Source organism: Lipotes vexillifer, unplaced genomic scaffold (assembly GCF_000442215.2).
Source record: "Lipotes vexillifer unplaced genomic scaffold, Lipotes_vexillifer_v1.1 scaffold260, whole genome shotgun sequence".
NCBI lineage: Eukaryota > Metazoa > Chordata > Mammalia > Artiodactyla > Lipotidae > Lipotes > Lipotes vexillifer.
This window is the reverse complement of record NW_006778123.1, coordinates 105,086-128,720: the sequence shown is the minus strand read 5'-3', so window position 1 is coordinate 128,720 and position 23,635 is coordinate 105,086. Positions and strand designations below refer to the sequence as shown.

At 39.6% G+C, this 23,635-nt stretch overlaps 1 protein-coding gene across 2 annotated transcripts in view; it reads left to right on the top strand.

Moving 5' to 3' along the window:
• The window catches only part of KDM4C (lysine demethylase 4C), a 360,821-nt gene that overhangs the window by 299,523 nt on the left and 37,663 nt on the right, over positions 1 to 23,635 (top strand). For both annotated transcript variants that reach the window (XM_007451455.1, XM_007451456.1), the window contains exon 18: positions 12,541 to 12,711. In XM_007451455.1, the coding sequence (XP_007451517.1) occupies positions 12,541 to 12,711 (171 nt within the window). The remainder of the gene's footprint in view (positions 1 to 12,540; positions 12,712 to 23,635) is intronic.

Below are 23,635 nucleotides of genomic sequence, written 5' to 3'. Positions count from 1 at the left end.
CAAACGGGTTCATCTGTACCATTTTTCTAGGTTCCATGTATATGCGTTAATATACGATATTTGTTTTTCTCTTTCTGACTTACTTCACTCTGTATGACAGTCTCTAGATCCATCCACGTCTCAACAAATGACCCAATTTCATTCGTTTTTATGGCTGAGTAATATTTCATTGTATATATGTACCACAACCTCTTTATCCATCCATCACTCGATGGGCATTTAGGTTGCTTCCATGACCTGGCTATTGTAAATAGTGCTGCAATAAACATTGAGGTGCATGTCTTTCTGAATTATGGTTTTCTCTGGGTATATGCCCAGTAGTGGCATTGCTGGATCATATGGTAACTCTATTTTTAGCTTTTTAAGGAACCTCCATACTGTTCTCCATAGTGGCTATATCAATTTACATTCCCAGCAGCAACAGTGCAAGAGGGTTCCCTTTTCTCCACACCCTCTCCAGCATTTGTTGTTTGTAGATTTTCTGATGATGCCCATTCTAACTGGTGTGAGGTGATACCTCATTGTAGTTTTGATTTGCATTTCTCTAATAATTAGTGATATTGAGCAGCTTTTCATGTGCTTCTTGGCCATCTGTATGTCTTCTTTGGAGAAATGTCTATTAAGGTCTTCTGCCCATTTTTGGATTGGGTTGGTTGTTTTTAATATTGAGCTGCATGAGCTGTTTATATATTTTGGAGATTAATCCTTTGTCCATTGATTCCTTTGCAAATATTTTCTCCCATTCTGAGGGTTGTCTTTTCGTCTTGTTTATGGTTTCCTTTGTGGTGCAAAAGCTTTGAAGTTTCATTAGGTCCCATTTGTTAATTTTTGCTTTTATTTCCATTACTCTAGGGGGTGGATCAAAAAAGATCTTGCTGTGATTTATGTCAAAGAGTGTTCTTCCTATGTTTTCCTCTAAGAGTTTTATAGTGTCCAGTCTTACATTTAGGTCTCTAATCCATCTTGAGTTTATGTTTGTGTATTGTGTTAGGGAGTGTTCTAATTTCATTCTTTTACATGTAGCTGTCCAGTTTTCCCAGCACCACTTATTGAAGAGACTGTCTTTTCTCCATTGTATATCCTTGCCTCCTTTGTCATAGATTAGTTGACTATAGGTGCATGGGTTTATCTCTGGGCTTTTATCTTGTTCCATTGATCTATATTTCTGTGTTTGTGGCAGTACCATACTGTCTTGATTACTGTAATTTTATAGTATAGTCTGAAGTCAGGAAGTCTGATTCCTCCACCTCCGGTTTTTTCCCTCAAGACTGCTTTGGCTATTTGGGGTCTTTTGTGTCTCCATACAAAATTTAAGATTTTTTGTTCTACTTCCGTAAAAAATGCCATTGGTAATTTGATAGGGATTGCATTGAATCAGTAGATTGCTTTGGGTAGTATAGTCATTTTCACAATATTGATTCTTCCAATCCAAAAACATGGTACATCTCTCCATCTGTTTGTATCATCTTTAATTTCTTTCATCAGTGTCTTATAGTTTTCTGCATACAGGTCTTTTGTCTCCCTAGGTAGGTTTATTCCTAGGTATTTTATTCTTTTTGTTGCAATGGTAAATGGGAGTGTTTCCTTAGTTTCTCTTTCAGATTTTTCATCATTAGTATATAGGAATGCCAGAGATTTCTGTGCATTAATTTTGTATCCTGCTACTTTACCAGATTCATCGATTAGCTCTAGTAGTTTTCTGGTGGCATCTTTAGGATTCTCTATGTATAGTATCATGTCATCTGCAAACAGTGACAGTTTTACTTCTTCTTTTCCAATTGTATTCCTTTTATTTCTTTTTCTTCCCTGATTGCCGTGGCTAGGACTTCCAAAACTATGTGGAATAATAGTGGTGAGAGTGGACATCCTTGTCTTGTTCCTGATCTTAGAGGAACTGTTTTCAGTTTTTCACCATTGAGAATGATGTTTGCTGGGGGTTTGTCGTATATGGCCTTTATTATGTTGAGGTGGGTTCCCTCTGTGCCCACTTTCTGGAGAGTTTTTATTATAAATGGGTGTTGAATTTTGTCAAAAGCTTTTTCTGCATCTATTGAGATGATCATATGGTTTTTCTTCTTCAGTTTGTTAATATGGTGTATGCATTGATTGATTTGCGTATATCAAAGAATCCTTGCATCCCTGGGGTAAATCCCACTTGATCATGGTGTATGATCCTTTTAATGTGTTGTTGGATTCTGTTTGCTAGTATTTTGTTGAGGATTTTTGCTTCTATATTCATATAGATGTTGGTCTGTAATTTTCTTTTTTTGTAGTATCTTTGTCTGGTTTTGGTATCAGGGTGATGGTGGCCTCATAGTATGTGTTTGGCAGTGTTCCTTCTCCACAATTTTTTGGAAGAGTTTGAGAAGGATAGGTGTTAGCTCTTCTCTAAATGTTTGATAGAATTCACCTGTGTGCCATCTGGTCCTGGACTTTTGTTTGATGGAAGATTTTTAATCACAGTTTCAATTTCATTACTTGTGATTGGTCTGTTCATATTTTCTATTTCTTCCTGGTTCAGTCCTGGAAGGTTATATCTTTCTAAGAATTTGTCCATTTCTTCCAGGTTGTCCAGTTTATTGGCATACAGTTGCTTGTAGTAGTTTCTTAGAGTGCTTTGTATTTCTGCGGTGTCTGTTGTAACTTCTCCTCTTTGATTTCTAATTTTATTGATTTGAGTTCTCTCCCTCTTTTTCTTAATGAGTCTGGCTAATGGTTTATCAATGTTGTTTATCTTTTCAAAGAACCAGCTTTTAGTTTTATTGATCTTTGCTATTGTTTTCTTTGTTTCTATTTCATTTATTTCTGCTCTGATCTTTATGATTTCTTTCCTTCTACTAAGTTTGGGTTTTGTTTGTTCTTCTTTCTCTAGTTTCTTAAGGTGTAAGGTTAGATTGTTTATTTGAGATTTTTCTTGTTTCTTGAGGTAGGCTTATATAGCTATAAACTTCCCTCTGAGAACTGCTTTTGCTACATCCCATAGGTTTTGGATCATCGAGTTTTCATTGTCATTTGTCTCTAGGTATTTTTTGATTTCCTCTTTGATTTCTTCAGTGATCTCTTGGTTATTTAGTAATGTATAGTTTAGCCTCCATGTGTTTGTGTTTTTTATGCTTTTTTCCCTGTAATTCATTTCTAATCTCATAGCATTGTGGTCAGAAAAGATGCTTGATATGATTTCAATTTTCTTAAATTTACTGAGGCTTGATTTGTGACCCAAGATGTGATCTATCCTGGAGAATGTTGTGCACTTGAGAAGAAAGTGTAATCTGCTGTTTTTGGATGGAATATTCTATAAATATCAATTAAATCTATCTGGTCAATTGTGTCATTTAAAGCTTCTCTTTCCTTATTTTCACTGTGGATGATCTGTCCATTGGTGTAAGTGAGGTGTTAAAGTCCCCCACTATTATTTTGTTACTGTCGATTTCCTCTTTTTTTTTTTTTTTTTTTTTTTGCGGTACATGGGCCTCTCACTGTGTGGCGTCTCCCGTTGCGGAGCACAGGATCTGGACACGCAGGCCCAGCGGCCATGGCTCACAGGCCCAGACGCTCTGCGGCATGTGGGATCTTCCCGGACCAGGGCACGAACCCGTGTCCCCTGCATCGGCAGGCAGACTCTCAACGACTGTGCCACCAGGGAAGCCACAATTTCCTATTTTATAGCTGTTAGCAGTTGCCTTATGGATTGAGGTGCTCCTGTGTTGGGTGCATATATATTTATAATTGTTATATCTTCTTCTTTGATTGATCCCTTGATCATAATGTAGTGTCCTTCCTTGTCCCTTGTAACATTCATTAAAGTCTGTTTTATCTGATATGAGTATTGCTACTCCAGCTTTCTTTGGATTTCCATTTGCATGGAATATCTTTTTCCATCCATTCAGTGTGTATATGTCCCTAGGTCTGAAGTGGGTCTCTTGCAGACAGTATATATATGGGTCTTGTTTTTGTATGCATTCAGCAAGCCTGTGTCTTTTGGCTGGAGCATTTAATCCATTCATGTTTAAGGTAATTATCGACATGTATGTTCCTATGACCATTTTCTTAATTGTTTTGGGTTTGCTTTTGTAGGTCCTTTTCTTCTTTTGTGTTTCCCACTTAGAGAAGTTCCTTAAGCATTTGTTGGAGAGCTGGTTTGGTAGTGCTGAATTCTCTTAGCTTTTGTTTGTCTGTAAAGCTTTTGATTTCTCCATTGAATCTGAATGAGATCCTTGCCAGGTAGAGTAATCTTGGTTGTAGGTTCTTCCATCACTTTAAGTATATCATGCCACTCCCTTCTGGCTTGTAGAGTTTCTGCTGAGAAATCAGCTGTTAACCTTATGGGTGTTCCCTTGTATGTTATTTGTCATTGTTCCCTTGCTGCTTTCAATAATTTTTCTTTGCCTTTGATTTTTGCCAATTTGATTACTATATGTCTTGGCATGTTTCTCCTTGGGTTTATCCTGTATGGGACTCTCTGTGCTTCCTGGACTTCAGTGGCTATTTCCTTTCCCGTGTTAGGGAAGTTTTCGACTATAATCTCTTCAAATATTTTCTCTGAGTCCTTTCTCTCTCTCTTCTCCTTCTGCGACCCCTATAGTGCGAATGTTATTGTGTTTAATGTTGTCCCAGAGGTCTCTTAGGCTGTCTTCATTTCTTTTCCTTCTTTTTTTCTTTATTCTTTTCTGCAGCAGTGAATTCCACTATTCTGTCTTCCAGTTCACTTATCCGTTCTTCTGCGTCAGTTATTCTGCTATTGATTCCTTTTAGTGTGGTTTTCATTTCAGTTATTGTTTTGTTCATCTCTGTTTGTTTGTTCTTTAATTCTTCTAGGTCTCTGTTAAACATTTCTTGCATCTTCTCAATCTTTGCCTCCATTCTTTTTCCGAGGTCCTGGATCATCTTCACTCTCATTATTCTGAATTCTTTTTCTGGAAGGTTGCCTATTTCCACTTCATTTAGTTGTTTTTCTGGGGTTTTATCTTGTGCCTTCATCTGGTACATAACCCTGTGCCTTTTCATCTTGTCTGTCTTTCTGTGAATGTGGTTTTTGTTCCACAGGCTGCTGGATTCCCACTGTAGCTTTTAAATTAGGATATTAATAGTTGTTTGACCTGCCACTAGGTATTAATATTTAGTGTATTATTAAAGAAATATAGATATTATACCACAAATTTGCTTTTTTTTCAATATTATTTCAATATAACCTTTTTGGGGGGGAGGATAATCTTGTTTTATTTTATGGATTTAAAAACTTTATTCTGAGTAGGGATCCACAGGCTCACAAGTTAACCAAGGGGGTCTATGGCAGCAAACATTCCATTCTCAATGGCCTTCTGTGGGCACATGTGCATATGGGCTTCCTGGCTCCCTTAGGCTTGGTTCAGATGGTCAGAAGGCTGTGGTGATAATAATTAAGGAAATACAGTTGCCTCTTGAACACCATGGCTTTGAACTGCACAGGTCCACTTCGTGGATTTTTTTCAAAAAATATAGTACCTGTATTTTCATTTTTTAGATCTTTAAATTAACTAAGTGTGGAGAAAATTTGAGTTTGATTAGAGTTCACAGTATGTGGCATCAAAAGAGTCCTGATTGCATTCAAACTGTTTCAGCTTCCTGCCCTTGGTTAAGTCATGTACTAGTTCTTTTGTTTTTGAGGCAGAGGTAGTGCTATGCAGATATTTTCACTGTGAAGGGGATCAAGGTGCCCCTAAACCCTGTGTTCAAGGGTCAACTGTGTACAATGGAAGGTACACAGAAGTACATAAAGAATCAAATAGACAAAATTTCATTACCTAGCATTGTATATAGCTAACAGTTTAGTATATTATTTTCTTAGTACATTTAACCCTTGAACAACATGGATTTAAATGGTGTGGGTCCACCTATATGTGGATTTTTTTCCCATAAATACATACTGAATTCTATACAATCATTGATTGATTGAATCCATGGATATGGAGTGCCGACTGTAAAGTTATATGTGGGTTTTTAACTGTGCAAGGCCAGGGGGTGGTTGACGCCCCTAACTCCTGCATTTTTCAAGGGTCACTGTATTCTTTTTTCTAAGTTGTGTATGTGACAAACCATCCCAAAACTTAGTGGCTTAAAACAATGACAACTCTTTAGCTGCTGATTCTGTAGGTCAGAAGTTAAGGCTGGGCTCAGTTGGGTGCTTCTTCTGTTTCAGGCTGGTTGCCTCATCTGTCTGTGGTGAGCTGCAGAACAGCTTGCCTTCTTTTGGCTGGGTTCTCTCATATGTGTCGGGCCTCAGCTTTGGTCAATATGGTCTCTAACCTGCCAGCAGGATAATTTGAATTTGTTCACGTGACAGAATCTGGGGTCCCTAGGGAGACAGTGGAAGTGTGCAAGAGGGTTTGCATTTGCACACCGTTACTTCTGCTGTATTCTTTTGGTCACAGCAGGCTAAGCCACAAGCCTAGCTCAGATTTGAGGGTTGGGGAAATAGACTCCAGCTCTAGAGGGGAGGAGCTGCAAACTCACATTTCAAAGAATGTGGAAAGAGGAAGGTGTGAAGGTATGTGAGCATTTTTGCAATTTACTGCAGTGTGTATGCGTGTCATGTGTGTACACATAGGAAAACTGAGAGCATATGCAATTATACATTCTGCACTTTTCATCTTCAGATAGGCTCCAAATCCAAGTTGCTAATTCAACTCTATGATTATACTGGGGAGATTAAATGAAGTGCCTCAAAAGGTATGTAGAACAGAGGAGGTTCTAACTCAATAAGTCAGTTAGAAAAGAAAGAAATGTAACTTCTCTGGGAACTGCTTGAATTCCATTAGTCTCACTTCCTGGTTAGTTTTATTTCTCCTCTGATTTCTTTCCATGTGTGTTCTCCTGGTTGATGATACCAAGGCACTTGTGGTGGGAGAGCATCTGCTTCTGGGCCCCACTTCAGCCTCTCACCAGCTCTGAGATCTTGGAAAAGTCACTTGACCTTGTACCTCAGTGACTTCATCTGTTTAATGAAAATAACAGCTGCTTCAACGAGTTATTGGGAGAGTTTAATTAACTCATGTGTACGGACATGTGTTGGTAACATATCTGTGTTATGTGTACCAGTGACTCTTTGATGCTTTTGCGAAATGTCTGTAACATTTTCTTAGTTAACATTTTTTTTTTTCACATCCCCAGAATTTTGAACTGGTTCTAGCTTTTCTTTAAGTTGTGTTTTTTCTTAAACCACTGTTCGTTGATTTCTGCTTAGTGCATGTTAAAGAAAATGTGACTTTCACCAGCCTTAGCCTGTGCACTAATCTTAAAAAACCATAGCCACTTCTATAATCTGATGGAGCCCCTTGCATAATGTCCGTCTTCTCTGATCAGAAATGCCATTCTTAACATCAGTAGGTTCTTAGGCTTTTCTGACAGGAAATATTATTGAGGATGTATAATCAGTTATGGGATATGCTTGTCAATAAATTTTTCCTGCAAAAATAAATCAGACATCATATTAAAGTAACATTATGAAAAAAATCTGTTTTCTTTAGTACTCCCCATGAAATGGTCATGCTTGAGACTTATGAAAATTTTTATTTAGATGAAGGCTGTATATTTACTTTGTGTGCTGGCCATCTTTCCAACCAGCCAGTTTGCATAAATTTCGTGTCCTAGCAGGAAGAAAATGGTTGTGGTCTAGAATCAACCTTTTCTCTGTCAAGTCTTTGTCACTTTTCTTTTCCCTTGACTGGCTGCTTCTACTTTCCAGACCTTGTGACTCTCACTATAAACCTTCTTTATTTCCTCCCCTTACCTACATACATGTCTACCCACCCTAAGAAAGAGGAACTTCTTCCTAAAACTCCCCTTTGTTTCTTTTTGCCCTTTTCTGGACAGTGAATAATTAGAATCAGTCTTCTCCCATTTAAAAAATGTGTCTCTACCCCTCATCACAGTTCATTTATTTAGTTTTTTCCTGTTCATTCATTTTTCCATTCATTTATTCATTCATTGTTCATCTGACGACAACAGTGTTGTACGCAGTGTACTGGGTGCCACAAATAAAAAGACAAAGAGGTCCTGGCACTGACCTGTGGATTTTGCCGTTATAGGAGGGATAGTCAGTGAAAATGACATTTGACCAGAGCCTTAACAGAGTTGTAAACAAAGGCTTTGAGAGCCTTGGGGGTGGAGGGAGGAGACCACATTATTTATGCCTTCCTTCCTAAGAACCATAGCTATGTGCCCCCGTTTGACAAGAATTAGAGTCAGAAGGGGATGAGATAAAGAGGAGGACAGTGATTATTTAGAGTTGGACTGAGCCTTGTCATGTGAAACCAGGGTGCTGCACAGTTGTATATGCTAGTTACTGGGGTACAGTAGGGAAGAGTGGTGTATTAACCTGGGGCTAGGTTCTCACATATGTTCTTCAGTTCTTAAAATGAAGCCAGTTAACAGTTGCCAAGAACCAACTGCCTATGAGTCTACGCATTTTATGTACTTCCTCTTATAGGAAACCTTTAATGTAAGTATTACTGTCCCTTCTACAGATGAGCAAACTGAGGCTGCTAAAGGTTGTATAACATCCCCAAGATCACACAGCTAGGAGGAAGCTGAGCTTATAATTCAAATCCAAAACATTGTTTCCTTAGCAGGTGCATTCCAATTTTAATAAAATATGCACAATGAAACTATTATCATAGTAAAATACAGTACATGCAATTCTGACTATGAGTGTTTTTAAGGTGGTTTGACAGAGGGACAGCATTTGCAAAAATATGCTGCCAACATGAAGCCTTTTTTGGCCCTAATCCAGGTCACTAAGGACCACTGTGTTCAGCCAAACAAGTTGCAACCTTCACCTCCTAGGGTCAGTTGTAACTGATACAATCTTTTTTTTTTTTTAATTTATTTTTGGCTGCATTGGATCTTTGTTGTTGCGTGCAGGCTTTCTCTAGTCGTGGTGAGCGGGGGTTACTCTTCATTGCGGTGTGCACGCTTCTCATTGTGGTGGTTTGTCTTGTTGTGGAGCACGGGCTCTAGGCGCACGGGTTTCAGTAGTTGTGGCACGTGGGCTCAGTAGTTGTGGGCTGGCAGGCTCTAGAGCACAGGCTCAGTAGTTGTGGCGCACGGGCTTAGTCGCTCCGCGACATGTGGGATCTTCCTGGACCGGGGCACGAACCCGTGTCCCCTGCATCGGCAGGCGGACTCTCAACCACTGCGCCACCAGGGAAACCCTGATACAATCTTAAGCAGTAGTCATGGGCCCAATTTTGGAGTTACAGAACTCTGCAGACTGTGCCCTCACTCGAATTTATTATTACATCTAAGTTGTTCTCTTACTTTGAAAGCTTAGGTATATTTAAAGGGGTTGGGCAGAGGAATGAAGTGGGAAACTAGGGAATTATTTTGGCATGTGTCAGGTACTGTGGCCTAGCTGTTAAAGATTTCTACTTCAAGCAAAGTACGTTTAAATCACTATGGGCTTCTTGCTCTTGTCCTTTGTCAAAATGTTTACACAGCTAACTACACCCAAAGGCACAGAAAAATTTCCCAACCAACCTAGCAATCATTAGGGAATGATTTCAAGAAGGAAAATATCCTTTTGTTTTGTTAGGCATGTGAGAAACTAGATGGCAGAGCTCACTCTACAAGGAGGGGACTCTTAGGAACACGTCTGGGAGACAGTTGGCCCTCTACCCAAGTCATGAGCATCTTTGTCTGTAGGCCCTCATCTCCCACATGGAGTTGCCCCTTCTCCCCTAAAAGCCACACAGACCTGGATCATTTTTCTTCTATGCTTAGTCCTCTCAGTGGCTTCCTTAGGCTCACAGGGTAATATATAGACTCCTTAGGATGGCATAAGAGCTGCTCTACTCCCCTCTACCCCATAGCCTGACCTCTGGGCACCAGGCCATTTCTAAAGTCTCCTTTCTCCCCGCTTCCCCTCCCGCACAACAGCAGATCTCTTGCTGTTCGCAGAACAGAACGGGCTGTTTCCTGCTTCCGGACTTTTGCTCGTGCCCATTACTTGGTACTTCATTGCTCTCGTCCCCTAATTCTGCCTGTGAGTATGAAGACATGCTGTAGCTGGCAATGCTAGAATATCACCAGTCTTGAATCATGCCATCTGTAAGATAACTTCGTGGCACGTACCTTTGTGGGCCTGTTCCAGGGAACAGGAATCAAGTCTTAGTGGTTTTTGTTTGAGTCCCCAGCACCAGGGGAGGTGCTTGGTGTCCACTGGCTGGCAACACATGACTGTTGAAGGAATTAGTGAATCATTAACTCTCTGGGCATTTCTTCTTTGGTTTCCAGAAGGAAAAGATTAAGCATAGCACTTTATATGTTTCCTACAAGGTGTTTTAGCCTTTTTTGAAATTCAGGGAAAAAAATAAGTAAAACCTCTAATTAAACCAAGATTCTGAATTGATGACACTTTATTTCCCAGTAATGTTATAAATACTGCTGTCAGAAAACACTGGGGTTTAATGAATCTTGGCTCTCTGTAGGTTAGGGGTGACATGTCAGACTAATGTTGGTATCTTGGGGATCATGAGACTGTGCCTTCTAGGGCCCATTTAGCAAAGGTTCTGGACCTTCCCAAGTGCTTGATTCAGGCCCCCCCTAGTGGGTCAGAGCTTGTGGCATCAAAAGAATAAGGGTGATGAATGATACTTGGAGCTGGGGAGTAAAAGGGACTGAATGTTTGAGAGCAGACTTCCTTGTAAGATGTTGGCTACCCTCTCTGCCTGGCAGGAATGGGGTTTGTATGAGTTCCTGACAGGGGAGCAACAGCCTTATTCTGAAAAATAAAACAAAGCAAGCAAGCACACAAACAGAAAACCCCAAATACGGCAAGCTAACATTTCTGGAGTACTTACTCTGAGCCCAGCACTCTCCAAAGCATTTCCTGAAGCGTTTATCCTGAAGCCTTCTGCTTCCATAGCATGACACATGTACTCTGAGACCTAGTCCATGCTTTTCCATGGTTATACATATGTTTATGTAGACCTGTAGGGTGATAGTGTGTGTGTGTGTATGCATACATATACACACACACACACACACATATCGACATGCATATATTTCTTTGGTCTGTCCTCTGAAAGGGTCGAGAAACAATGGTGCTTTTGTACTAATAAGCACACCTAAGCACCTGGATCTTATTCTCTAATATCAATGCCCTCTAAAATGAACCACGCTCCTCAGGGAAATGTTAATTCCAGGGCTGAGGCAAGATGATCTTGACACATCTTGTTAGGCCAGAAAGTAAGGAACTCATAAGAAATAAAAAGACATCTTAAGGGGCACAGGAAAACAGATTGAAGAGGCTTCTATTGACCAAATCTGGGATAATCTGAGCACCCAAATTATTAATTATAGTATGAATTCTAAACAGTTGGGGAGGAGGAATTAATAATTCCATACTGATGACTGATGGATGGATGGATGGATGGATGGGGGGAAGGTAGGAGATTTTTGCTTAATAACTGCCAGGTGCCAACTAGTAAATGTGGAGGGAGTGCTGGAGCAGGAAAAATCAGCATATCATCACCATCATAGTAAAATTGGATCAAGCAAGACTCATCAATGGTTGCTAAATCTAAGCAGAAATGTGGAGGAACAGGATATTTACATGGTGTTAAAGTCCCTCCCACAGATTGCTTATTAGTTGGAAGGGAAAAATAGTCATTACAAAATGAAGAAATCGGACTACTCTTTGACCAGGATCAAAATTAAAATCACCATTGAAAGGTGGACAAACATGTGCCTCCAGATGTGATATCCTGAGAAGAATACGACATTGTCTCTGTGGTAGTGGTATTCTGGCCAGGAATGTATAACCTGAATCTAATCATGAGGAAACATCAGACATATGCTCTACTGAAAAAGCAGGGGGAGGGAGAGCCGTATCCTTCAAAAGTATCACGATCATAAAAGACAAAGAAAGGCTGTGGAAATGTTCCAGATTAAAGGAGGTCAAAGAGACTTGGCAACTAAATGCAGCATGTGACTCAAGACTGCATCCTGTACATAAAGGATGGGGGCCATAAAGATCGTGATTGGCTCACTTGACAAAATTGGAATATGCATGGTCGATTAAAGTATGGCATCCATGTTAAATTTACTAAAGTTAGTAACTGTACTGTGGTTATATAAAGGAAAATCCCTGTTTTTAGAAAATACACACTGATGTATTTAGGTGTTAAAGCCCATGATTATATGTATCTTATTCTCAAATGGTTTGTGGCATGCACACACACACAATTGTATTTATATATGTATATACTTAAATATACACATATGTAAAATAGAGAGTAGGCAAAAAAAGAGAAATGGTAAAATGTTAACAATAGCAATAAATAACAGTAGATGAACCTGAGCAAAGGGCCAAAGAGTATATGTGTGTTTTTGTATTATTCATATTCTTGCAACTTCTGTTTGAAATTACTCCCCAATAAAAGGTTTAACAATTAAGAGTGTATATCATGACCACACCAATGATGTTTTCTAAATAAATATTTCTTTTATTTTCTGTTCTTTCTCCTGTTTCTTTTCTCTCCTCTTTCTCTGCCCCTTCCTTAGAAGTCCAAGGCTGGCGAGAAGGGCATCGCTGTGGGGCAGACGGTCATCACGAAGCATCGCAACACCCGGTACTACAGCTGCAGGGTGATCGCTGTGACGGCGCAGACCTTCTATGAGGTCGTGTTTGATGACGGCTCCTTCAGCAGAGACACATTCCCCGAGGATATCGTGGTGAGTAAGGTCCTGGGTGCCTGCTCCCCAGTTCACTTTTTGTATAACTGAACCAGCTGAACCTCTTGGGAATCTTTACTTCGGCTCTTGAGGTAACTCATTTCATTTAATATTTGATTTCAGGTGTTCTGTTTTCCCACCACAAAGAATATTGTTTTCTAGGAGGTTCCTTAGCCGTCATTATTCTAAATAGTAGACGAACTTAGACTCATCTTCCCAAATTCTTTTAACTAAGTGAAAAATGTGTGTGGTCAGAAACATAAAATGTGAATTCGCCTGTTCTTTTCTGTTACAAAGTGTTTGTATATTTGAATTCCTTTATTCTTTTTCTTTCTGCTTAGCTGGAGAATATGGCTTTTATTAATCTGACCTGACAGTGACATCTGTGATCAGACAGAAACATCTGTGGATGTTTCATATGGGAGTAGCAAAAATCATGCAAGAAAAAGGCTCTGACTTTTCCTGAGTTTCTTAACTGGTCTGGAGTGGGAAACATGCGTGCCAGTCTGTCTGTTTGTGTGTCTCAGGGACTTGCCTTTGAGCAGGATGTTTCACAAGAAAAACACTTTCAGCAGAAGGTTTTTTGAAACTGAGATCAAATCAGATAACTGAGACCAGGGTTAGTCTTCTGGTCATCTTGTTATCCCTTCTTCATTTAAGGGAAATGTCCATCTGGGGAGCCAGGCCTCACTAACGTAACTTCTGCCTTGTTCTGGGTCTGTTGATGATATGCCCTTGTTTGTATTTGGAAAGATGTTATTCTTTAAAAGTAATAATTATGCATTATGTGCAACTGATAATTAAATGTAACCTTATAAATATTTCTCGAATTTTGGTCTCCTGGGGCCGAAGAAACATTGATTCAGTTAGCTTTGTTAGGCTTACTTCTCTATGCCTTTAAGAAGGACAAGTATGTAAACAAAAGTTACCTTATTTGAAAGATTTTAAAGCAGATGAGTTTAAGCAAATTAAAAATCCCAGGACTTGATCATACACCAAAAGGGTGAATTATGTTTCTTTGCAGAATTCCACCTGGAGCTTTGCTTTACCGCACTGCCATTGCTCTTCAAAAGCAGCAGCCCTTAGGTACCATGCTCCCCTTGTTAGACTAGGCCACCCCTTCAAGCACGTAGTATCTGCTGTGTGCCAAGCATCACACTGGGTGCGGGCAGAGATAATGAGAAAGAAGGTATGATTCCTGCTCAGTCTGGGGGGAGGCAGGCTGGTAAATAGGTGCTTTCTAGACAGTGCGATAAATGCTATAAATGAGCCAGAAGCAACTTCCCACCTGTTGGGGTCAGGAGACGTGAGTCAGAGAGTCCACAAGGTCAATAGGGCTGACACTGCTGGACATGTACCACATGCCAGGACTGCTTCAGGAGCTTGACACGCATGAATCATTTCATCCTCACAACCTTACACGCTTACAAGCCGAATTTTTTACATCTGGCTACTGAAGAAACTGAGGCACAAAGCAGTAAATAACTTTCTCAAGGTGACCCACAGCTAGTTAAGTGTCAGAAAGTCCCAGAGTTGGGCTCCAGAGCCTCTGTTCTTAACCCCTGGGAAGAAAAGACATTTAGAGCGGGAGATAAAGAGATATGTGAGGGCAAGAAAGGCAAAGAAACACACAGGCTCTGGTCAGCCCTGCGCAGCCTACACACTTATTTCAGAATCAATCAGCCTTCTTTTGTGCAGGCTGTCAATACTGAGCCAGCCAAAGAGAGAAAACTTTGCTGGGGAGCATATTGGGGATGGGACAACAGACTTCTGAGCACTGATCCCCAAACCTGAGCAAATAGTTAGGTCTTTATCCGTGAGAGTATTTAATGAATCCTAAATTCCCTTTCACTTCACGAGCCTCCACACACCCAGCTGGTCTTAAGCTTTCAAAGAGTGGCTGTGATCCTAGGAGTTTTTTGAATCCACAAGCCTTCCCTCTGGTAACTTCGGTTCCCACTCTGTGAACCCAAACAAGTTTGGTTTACAGCATTTGTGGGTGTTGTGAGAACAAGGCTCTAAAATTTATAAGATTGTTCAGAAGCACCTTGGCACTTAAATCAACAAGAATGGAAAAGCAAAAGTTCTCTACAGCTTGATTAGCTATTACTTAGCATATGTGATAAGGATTTGCAGTTTAGCAGTGGGGCGTTTGTGTGTACGTGTGTGTGCGTGTATGTGTGTGTGTGGCCACAGCTCTAGCCTGGGAGGGAGGCGGTGCTCATGGTGGCGTGAGTTAATGTAGATTGGAGAGGGGCGTCTGTATGAATTTGCGTGAATGATCATATTTTTCAGGGAAAAGAATTATAATTGTCTTTGAGCAGGTCTTCTCTCTTTCATCCAGCCTTTCCTCCCTCGATATTCCCCACCGCCCTTTCCTGTCTGGTACATTTTTGGTTACTCGTTCCAGGCCTCTTACACCAACCAAGTAGGAATATTTGTCATGTTGTATTTTCAAATTTCACATACTTTCTAATAATGTCACCATTTGTTGGCTGCTGTGGCCTCTTCCTCTTTGTTCTCTTGGTGCTGAATGAGACATCCCCAGCTTTCCTTCTTTGGTGGCTCCATAGGGAAGGTTTTATTTTTCCTTATAATATTATATTAGGGTTCTCCAGAGAAATAGAGTCAGTAAGAGTAGTGTGTGTGTGTGTGTGTGTGTGTGTGTGTGTGTGTGTGTGTGTGTGTGTGTGTGTGTGTGTGTGTCTGTCTGTGTGTGTGTGTTTAATATATTACAAGTACATATGTATAATATGTATGATTTATTATAAGGAGTTGGCTCCGGTGATTTTGGAAGCTAAGAAGTCCCAAGATCGTAGTCAGCAGACTGAAGATAGGAGAGCAGATGGTGTAATTCTAGTTCAAGGGCCAGTAGGCTCAAGACCCGGGAAGAGCTTCAAGTCCAGAGTCAGGAGAAAACTGAGTCCCAACTCAAAACCAGTCAGGCAAGAAGAATTCCCCTTTATTTGGGAAAGGGTCAGCCTTTTTGTTCTCTTCAGGCCTTCACTTGGTTGCATGGGCCCTAGGAGGATCGTCTGCTTTGTCTATCAATTCACACACTAAAGTCATCCAATAACACCCTCACAGACTCACCTCGAATAATGTTTGACCAAATACCTAATATCTGGGCACCTGTGGCCCTGTCAAGTTGACGCATAAACTTAACCATCACATATGTATTGTCCTGGGGCATTTTAGGAGACTGCTTACCTTGTGGTGTCAGAAGCTCTGACTCATAGGCAGAATGTAATTTCCCTTTCTGTAAAGCAGCCACGCTGTTTTGGTCGGTTTGCAGCACTCTGTAGATCCATTCCATTAGCTATGAGCTCTGTCCTGCTCATCATCCAGGTTCCCAAAAGGCAAAGTCATGGATTTTATAAAAAGCAAGCTTTTAAAATTTAAAGGATTGTCAGGGATGGATTGGGGTCTGTGTTTCCCACTGAAATTAATGAAAGCTACATGATTAAATGCCCTCATAGTATGTCAACTAGACTTCAGTTGGATATGGGGAATTTGATGTTATATTTCAAAACATAATGTATGTGTATAATTAAGTATGTTATAAATATATTAACATATAAATCATATATATATATATATTTTTAAAAATGCTTTGCTGAAACCCTTTGGAGAGATAGGGCTTTTGGGAAGCATGAGCCACCCATTCTCCTTGCATGGCCCTGCAATAAACCTGTCTCTGCACCCCCCCCCCCGCCAAAAAAAGAATCATACTCATTCTCATATGTGATATAATGTAACTACATTTATATCACCGTTTTTCAGCCTATGTGGGTTAATTCTTATGACTGTCCCACTTCCACTTTTGATATCCATCAACATCAGAACTGTCTTCTGGGAGATGGGAACCCTGCTTGGTTCCCTAATGGGGAGTATCATCAGAACTTAAGAAAAATGTGACCATGTCTGCCTCTGTCTCAGCATCTTGCAGATTGTGGCAGAATAATTATTTGTGTGGGAACGTTAAATGTATTCCATATTCCTCAGAGAAATCTTGTTTTCATTAGATAATATACCTGTGCCGTCTGAAACTGGGGGTAGAAAATGATTTTTTCTTCTGTTTGTCTGAAAACTCTGTAATCTACACAATGTGCTTAATCAGGCGTGAGTGCTTCTGGGAAGGCCCTTTCATCAAATGCAACATGATGTCAGTGTGACTGGCTAGTGGAGAACTAGCTTCTCTAAGCTGCGGGTACTTGCTAACTAGAACTGCCGAAAGGACACAACACAATTTCAGTTTTTTAACTATGAAAATAAAATCTAGAACATCAAGTTTAATTATCCCAAAGTGCTTATTTACATATAAATATAGTCTTTTATGAAGCCTGATGCTTTAGTAAAGAAATACATTCCCTTATTTATAGAATCACTGATTATGATCACGTTATGCTCCCAACAGAAGAGAAACCTTTAATGCAGGCTGGCCTATCCATGTTTGAAAATAAATTTGCTGGGCATTAAAATGCCTTTGTTAGGGTTATGTGACTAGAGGGAGTGTTTGGAGTTATAGAGAGAAACATTCTTTGGACTACCAGAAAATTTATTTCCAGAACTAGGTACTTTATTTCTGTGATAGCCAGAAAAATGTCCCAAATCTTTTCTCTCAACAGTACACCTGCAGGATATGTGTATCGGCCCAGTTAAACACAGCATGCAATCTATAGCTGTCAAGGGAAGTAACAAAAGATGTATTGCTACATGCCTCCATCTGTCAGTCTATGAAACTGCGACACACTTCCTGATGAATTTTTTTGTAGTCTCCTACTATTTTGATGGGGATGAAAGTTGCCCACAGGAGAGAATTCAACGGGCATGGCATTTCCAGGGCCTCCTATTACCCTTTGCTAAAACCTGGGATCCTCTGGCATGCCTATGATGACCCTAGAATGATGGCTGCTTCCCTTCCTCTGCACTTGGAGCTCATTTCAAGGGAGGAAGATGGTGCAGTGTGAGCCGGATAGTTTCAGGACAAGCACTTAACATTCACCACTGGGCTTGAGAAGAGAAACAGGACCATTTAGAAATTCGACAGCAAGAGTCCATCACTGAAATTTCCATGAAGACTTGCTACATTTTTCAGCGTCCGCTGAAATGTGAAAAAAGCACGAGATCTGTACACTTCAGGATTCTAGGGATGGACTGTCATGGCCTTTAGTTTTTGTGGGCTGTACAGTGCAAACTGAGATTCTTAAAGCTAATGTTTTCCTCAGTTATAGGCAGGTTGCTCAAACCTGTTTGAAGCCCATTTTTTCCCCCACTAGAAAGGGAATAAGAATTTATACCTTCTGAGGTTATTGAAAGGACTAAATGAGCTAATTTACCATGTAGCTAACATGGTAGGCACAAAATCAAAATTTTTAGGTAATTAACTTCAGTCTGTAGAACTTTTTTTTTCCCTTTTTCCTCCCCCATCTAGTTTATGCTGCCCTTTTCTGGTCTTGATGAAATTTGGTTAGAAGATGTGTCCTTAGAACTTTATTCCTACTTGATAGGTTAAATGGGTATCTGTACAGGTGAGATTTCACTGAGTCAGAGTATTGTTTCCACTTGCTGTAAAGCAGTCCTGGCATCTTTAGACTTTGTAGTAACCCAGTTCTCTGCATTTGTGCATGTATTTTTCTGCATGTTTATAGAGTGTTATTTCATTGGCTTTTCATGACAAACCCGGCTCCAGAATAAGTTCATGCTCATTTCACAGATATGATAATTGCCGAGTCACAAAAACCCTATGATTTGTGTGAGTTCCCCAAATTAGGGGTGACAGAGTCAGGTGCAGAACGTAGGCTGGCCCCCTGCATTGCATTGCTTGTTGCCTCTGTGCTTTGGGGCACCTTTCCAGGAAGTCTGCTCTCTGTGTCTTTAGTGTTGCTGTGGTAGAAGACCTCGTACCTAACTGCTCAGGGTTCAGCACCTCCACCAGGCCCCACTTGGCTAGTGTAGGCGTAGGGGTGACTCTGGATGTTCAGGATACAAAAGAAAATATCTGAGGGGGTTTGAGAAACTAAGAAAAAAGTTTTCCAAGAAACTCTATCTTATGTTATAGGATCCTGGGAAGTGTTTTTGGATTCCTGTTGGCTCCTAGATTGTGAGGTACACTGGATTTTTAAGTCAGGTGGAAGTCATGCCCCATCCCAGACCATCTGTGTCATGTGTGCTACAGACTGATGCTCTCCCCACCCACCCCCAGTCTTGATTCTTCTAGAATCAATGGAATTTGCCAGAGAAGGCTCCAGGAACTTTTACTGGTTTAGGATTCTGTAGGTATGGCCCACATGGCATTTAACCGCTCAAGAGGGGCACACTTGCTTCTCTTTCTTGGCTGTAGAGCTGAGAGTCTGTGAGGTGAAGGGCTTTGCCAAATTCCTGTTGATTTTTACATCCTTGGGAAGCCTTTTATACATGTAAAAAAAAAAGAATCTGTTATTACTTTGATTTTAATCAATATTCAGTTTAAAATCTACTTTTTTAAGCCTTCAAATTCAGCTAACAAATTTTCTTATTTATAAATATAATAACTTTTTACATAAAAATTTAGTACAAACTCATTTGTTCCTTGATTAATGTTTATATAATGTATAAATTGATAGATCAGATTCTAACCATTTTACATTTAAGTAATCAAATTTCCTTGGACATCTTAACTATGCTTATAGGTTTAATGTATGTAATCCTCACAAATGTCACAATTTTTTTAAGCACTCAGTGTTCATAATGCTAATAAAGTAGACATTAATTTAGCAGTTCAAATTCTTCTGTTTTAAACATCTTCAAAAAGCAAACACATATAGCAGTACAATATTTACAATGTATATTACTGCACCTTTATATGAACACAGTTTACATTGGATAATCTGTTAAATACAATCTGTATTTAAACACATTTTAATGATAGATAAGTAAATAGAATCTACCCACCAAGGGGGAGTAGTATTACTATACTGGCTAGGAGTTTACTAAGAAAAAATAATCAAAGAACCTCAAGGCCATTCAGAGGCATAGAGTCTGGTTATATCTTTGAAGACTAAACCTGCAGTTGCTGGGCAGGGGCTCCTACCTAAGGTCAGCTTTCATCTGATTCTTCAACTCTCTAAATAATGTGCTCTTCACCGAGGCTCTAACTAGTTTCATAAGTTTCATGAACTGTCTCAAGTTGGTTGGGGTGAGTACTTACCAGGTCCTGGAATTTTATTCTCTTTTGTGTAATTCTGGTGTGGCTTTTTGCCTTGAAACCTGGGGCATACTAACAGAATGTTGGAGCCCTTATTTGAGTTGGACTCCCTTTCTGTTTTATAAATTGTATGCATCTCTGCCCATGATTCTGTAGCTATCATATTGACAATTTCCATTCAGCATTGTGATCCTCTGAAGAAAAGTATGTCATTGCCCTGGTGTCCCATGCAGGATATTGACTAGTAGCCCTGAAGACACAGTGTCAATTACACTTTTCTTCAGATACATACCTCCTTCACTTGACAGTATTTCTCTTATTTCTCTTTTTGGCAGTTATCTCAAGGTGATTGGTTTGAGGAACTTATTTTGGTGTTTTTGGTGTTTCTTTCCCATCCTTTTCTTTCCAGGGGAACTCAAAGGTATGTAGCATCTCATCTTCACTCTAACAAGATAAAAATAACTACATTGAACTTGGGGGCAGTGTTATTAATTTCCAGGACTTTATTGTCTCTTTTCAACGCAGGGCTTAATCCCAAGGGTGGCAGTCGCCATGGTCCAAATCTACCCGTGTTTGGGAATATCCAATCATATCATTCTTTTTGACCTATGTATTCAGTGCTGTTTTAGGCACCATGGAGGTTTCAAGATGTGTAAGCATAGGTGAAGGAGTGATCCTGGGTGTTCTGGAGGCAAAATAAAATACCCAAGTGGGTTTGAAAGACTAAAAAAAAATGTTGTTATAGAAACAGTCTATGCTGTGGGATTCTGGGAAGCTCGTGGATTTTCTTTTCCAAGTTTTTTTTAAAATTTATTTTATTGAAGTATAGGTGATTTACAATGTTGTGTTAATTTCTGCTGTACAGGAAAGTGATTCAGTTGTCTATCTGTCTGTACACAGTCTTTTTTATATTCCTTCCATTGTGGTTTATCATAGGATATTAAATATAGTTGCCTGTGCTGTACAGTAGGTAGCTTTGTTGTTTATCCAGTCTATGTATAATAGTTTGCATCTGCTAATCGCAAACTCCCACCCCATCCCTCCTGCACCTGCCTCCCCCTTGGCAACCACAAGTCTCTTCTCTATGTCTTTGAGTCTATTTCTGTTGCATAAATAAGTTAATTTGTGTCATATTTTAGATTCCACATACAAGTGATATCATTTGGTATTTATCTTTCTTTTTCTGACTTCACTTAGTATGATAATCTCTAGGTCCATCATGTTGCTGAAAATGGCATTATTTCATTCTTTTTTATGGCTGAATAGTATTCCATTATATATATATGTACCACATCTTCTTTATCCATTCATCTGTTGATGGACATTTAGGTTGTTTCCATGTCTTGGCTATTGTGAATAGTGTTGCTATGGACATAGGGGTGCATGTATCTTTTTGAATTATAGTTTTGTCCAGATATATGCCTAGGGGTGGGACTGCTGAATCATACGGCAGCTCCATTTTTAGTTTTTAACAGAACCTCCATACTGTTTTCCAGAGTGGCTGCACCAATTTACATTCCTACCAACAGTGTATGTGGGTTCCCTTTTCTCTACACCCTCTGCAGCATTTGTTATTTGTAGATTTTTTTTTTTTTTTTTCTGGTTTGCGGGCCTCTCACTGTTGTGGCCTCTCCCGTTGCGGAGCACAGGCTCCGGACGCGCAGGCTCAGCGGCCATGGCTCACGGGCCCAGCCGCTCCGCGGCATGTGGGGTTTTCCTGGACCGTGGCACGAACCCGTGTCCCCTGCATCGGCAGGCAGACTCTCAACCACTGAGCCACCAGGGAAGCCCTATTTGTAGATTTTTAAATGATGGCCATTCTGGCTGCTGTGAGGTGGTACCTCATTGTAGTTTTGATTTGCATTTATCTAATAATTAGTGATGATGAGCATCTTTTCATGTGCCTATTGACAACCTGTATGTCCTCTTTGGAGAAATGTCTATTTAGGTCTTCTGCCCATTTTTTGATTGGGTCATTTGTTTTTTTGTTATTGAGCTGTATGAGTTATTTGTATATTTTGGAAATTAAGCTCTTGTTGGTCATATCGTTTGCAAATATTTTCTCCCAGTCTAGGTTGTCTTTTCATTTTTATTATGGTTTCCTTTGCTGTGCAAAAGCTTATAAGTTTGATTAGGTACCATTTGTTTATTTTTGCTTTTACTTCTATTGCCTTGGGAGATTGATCATTGATCATTGGTATGATTTATGTCAGAGAATATTTTGCCTATGTTCTAAGAGTTTTATGGTGTCATGTCTTATGTTTAAGTCTTTAAGCCATTTGAGTTTATTTTTGTGTATGGTGTGAAGGTGTGTTCTAACTTCATTGATTTACATGTGGCTGTCCAACTTTTCCAACACCGCTTGCTGAAGAGACTGTCTTTTCTCCATTGTATAATCTTTTCTCTGTTGTATAATCTTGCCTCCTTTGTTGAAGATTAATTGACCGTAGATGTGTGGGTTTATTTCTGGGCTCTCTATTCTGTTCCATTGACCCACCTGTCTGTTTTTGTGCCAATACCACACTATTTTGATTACTTTATCTTTGTAGTATTGTCTGAAGTCTGAGAGGGTTATGCCTCCTGCTTTGTTCTTTTTCCTCAGGATTGCTTTGGGAATTCTGGGTTTTTTTATAGTTCCATATAAGTTTTAAAGTTGTGTGTTCTAGTTCTGTGAAAAACATCATGGGTAATTTGATAGGGATCGCATTAAATCTGTAGGTTGCTTTGGGTAGTATGGCCATTTTAACAATATTAATTTTTCCAATCCAAAAGCATGGGGTATCGTTCCATTTTTTTGGAATCATCTTCAATTTCCTTTATTAATAGTTTATAGTTCTCAGCATATAAGTCTTTCACCTCCTTGCTCAGGTTTATTCTTAAATTTTTTTTGTTCTTTTTGTTTTGATGCAATTTTAAAAGGGATTTTTTTTTTTTTTACATTCCCTTTCTGATATTTCCCTGTTAGTGTAAAGGCATGCAATCAATTTCTGTGTGTTAATCTTGTATCCTGCTACCTTGCTGAATTCGCTTATCAGTTCTGGTAGTTTTTGTGTGGAGTCTTTAGGGTTTTCTATATATAGTATCATGCCATCTGCATATAATGACAATTTTACCTCTTGGGAAGCTCCTGGATTTTCAAGTCAAGTGGCCACGGAGACATTATAGTGATAGAGACCAAGCTGATGAAGAGATACCTCTTGTTATGAGGCCACCTCAGCTTTGGGAATTCAGCCCACTTGTGTTATATTTTCATCACTGATGCCCCTTACATCCCGTCACCCCAACCAGGGGATGATCTGAAAGATTTTACAAGAAAAATACCCAATGAAGTTTATTGAAAGTAAGTTCAGAGACGGAAGCACCGGTGATGGATCAGAGGGTTGAAGGAGGTCACTTCAGGGAGGAGATGAACTAGGTTACTGACTTGTAAGAGTTGTGTGTTTTAGATACAAGCCCTTTGCCAAATATTTAATAGTTTTTCTCCAAGTCTGAATAATAGTTCATTGTAAAACATATTTTGTTTACCCATTTGTCAGTTGATGGCTGTAAATCCAGTTGATTATTTCTAGTTTGGGAGCTATTATAAATAATGCTTCTATGAACGTTTGCCTTCAAGTCTTTGTGTGGACATGTGTTTTCATTTCTCTGGGATAAATATCTAGGAGTGAGATTACTAAGTTATATGGTAGATACATGATTGGTTTTATAAGAATGTGCCAAACTGTTTTACAGAGTGGC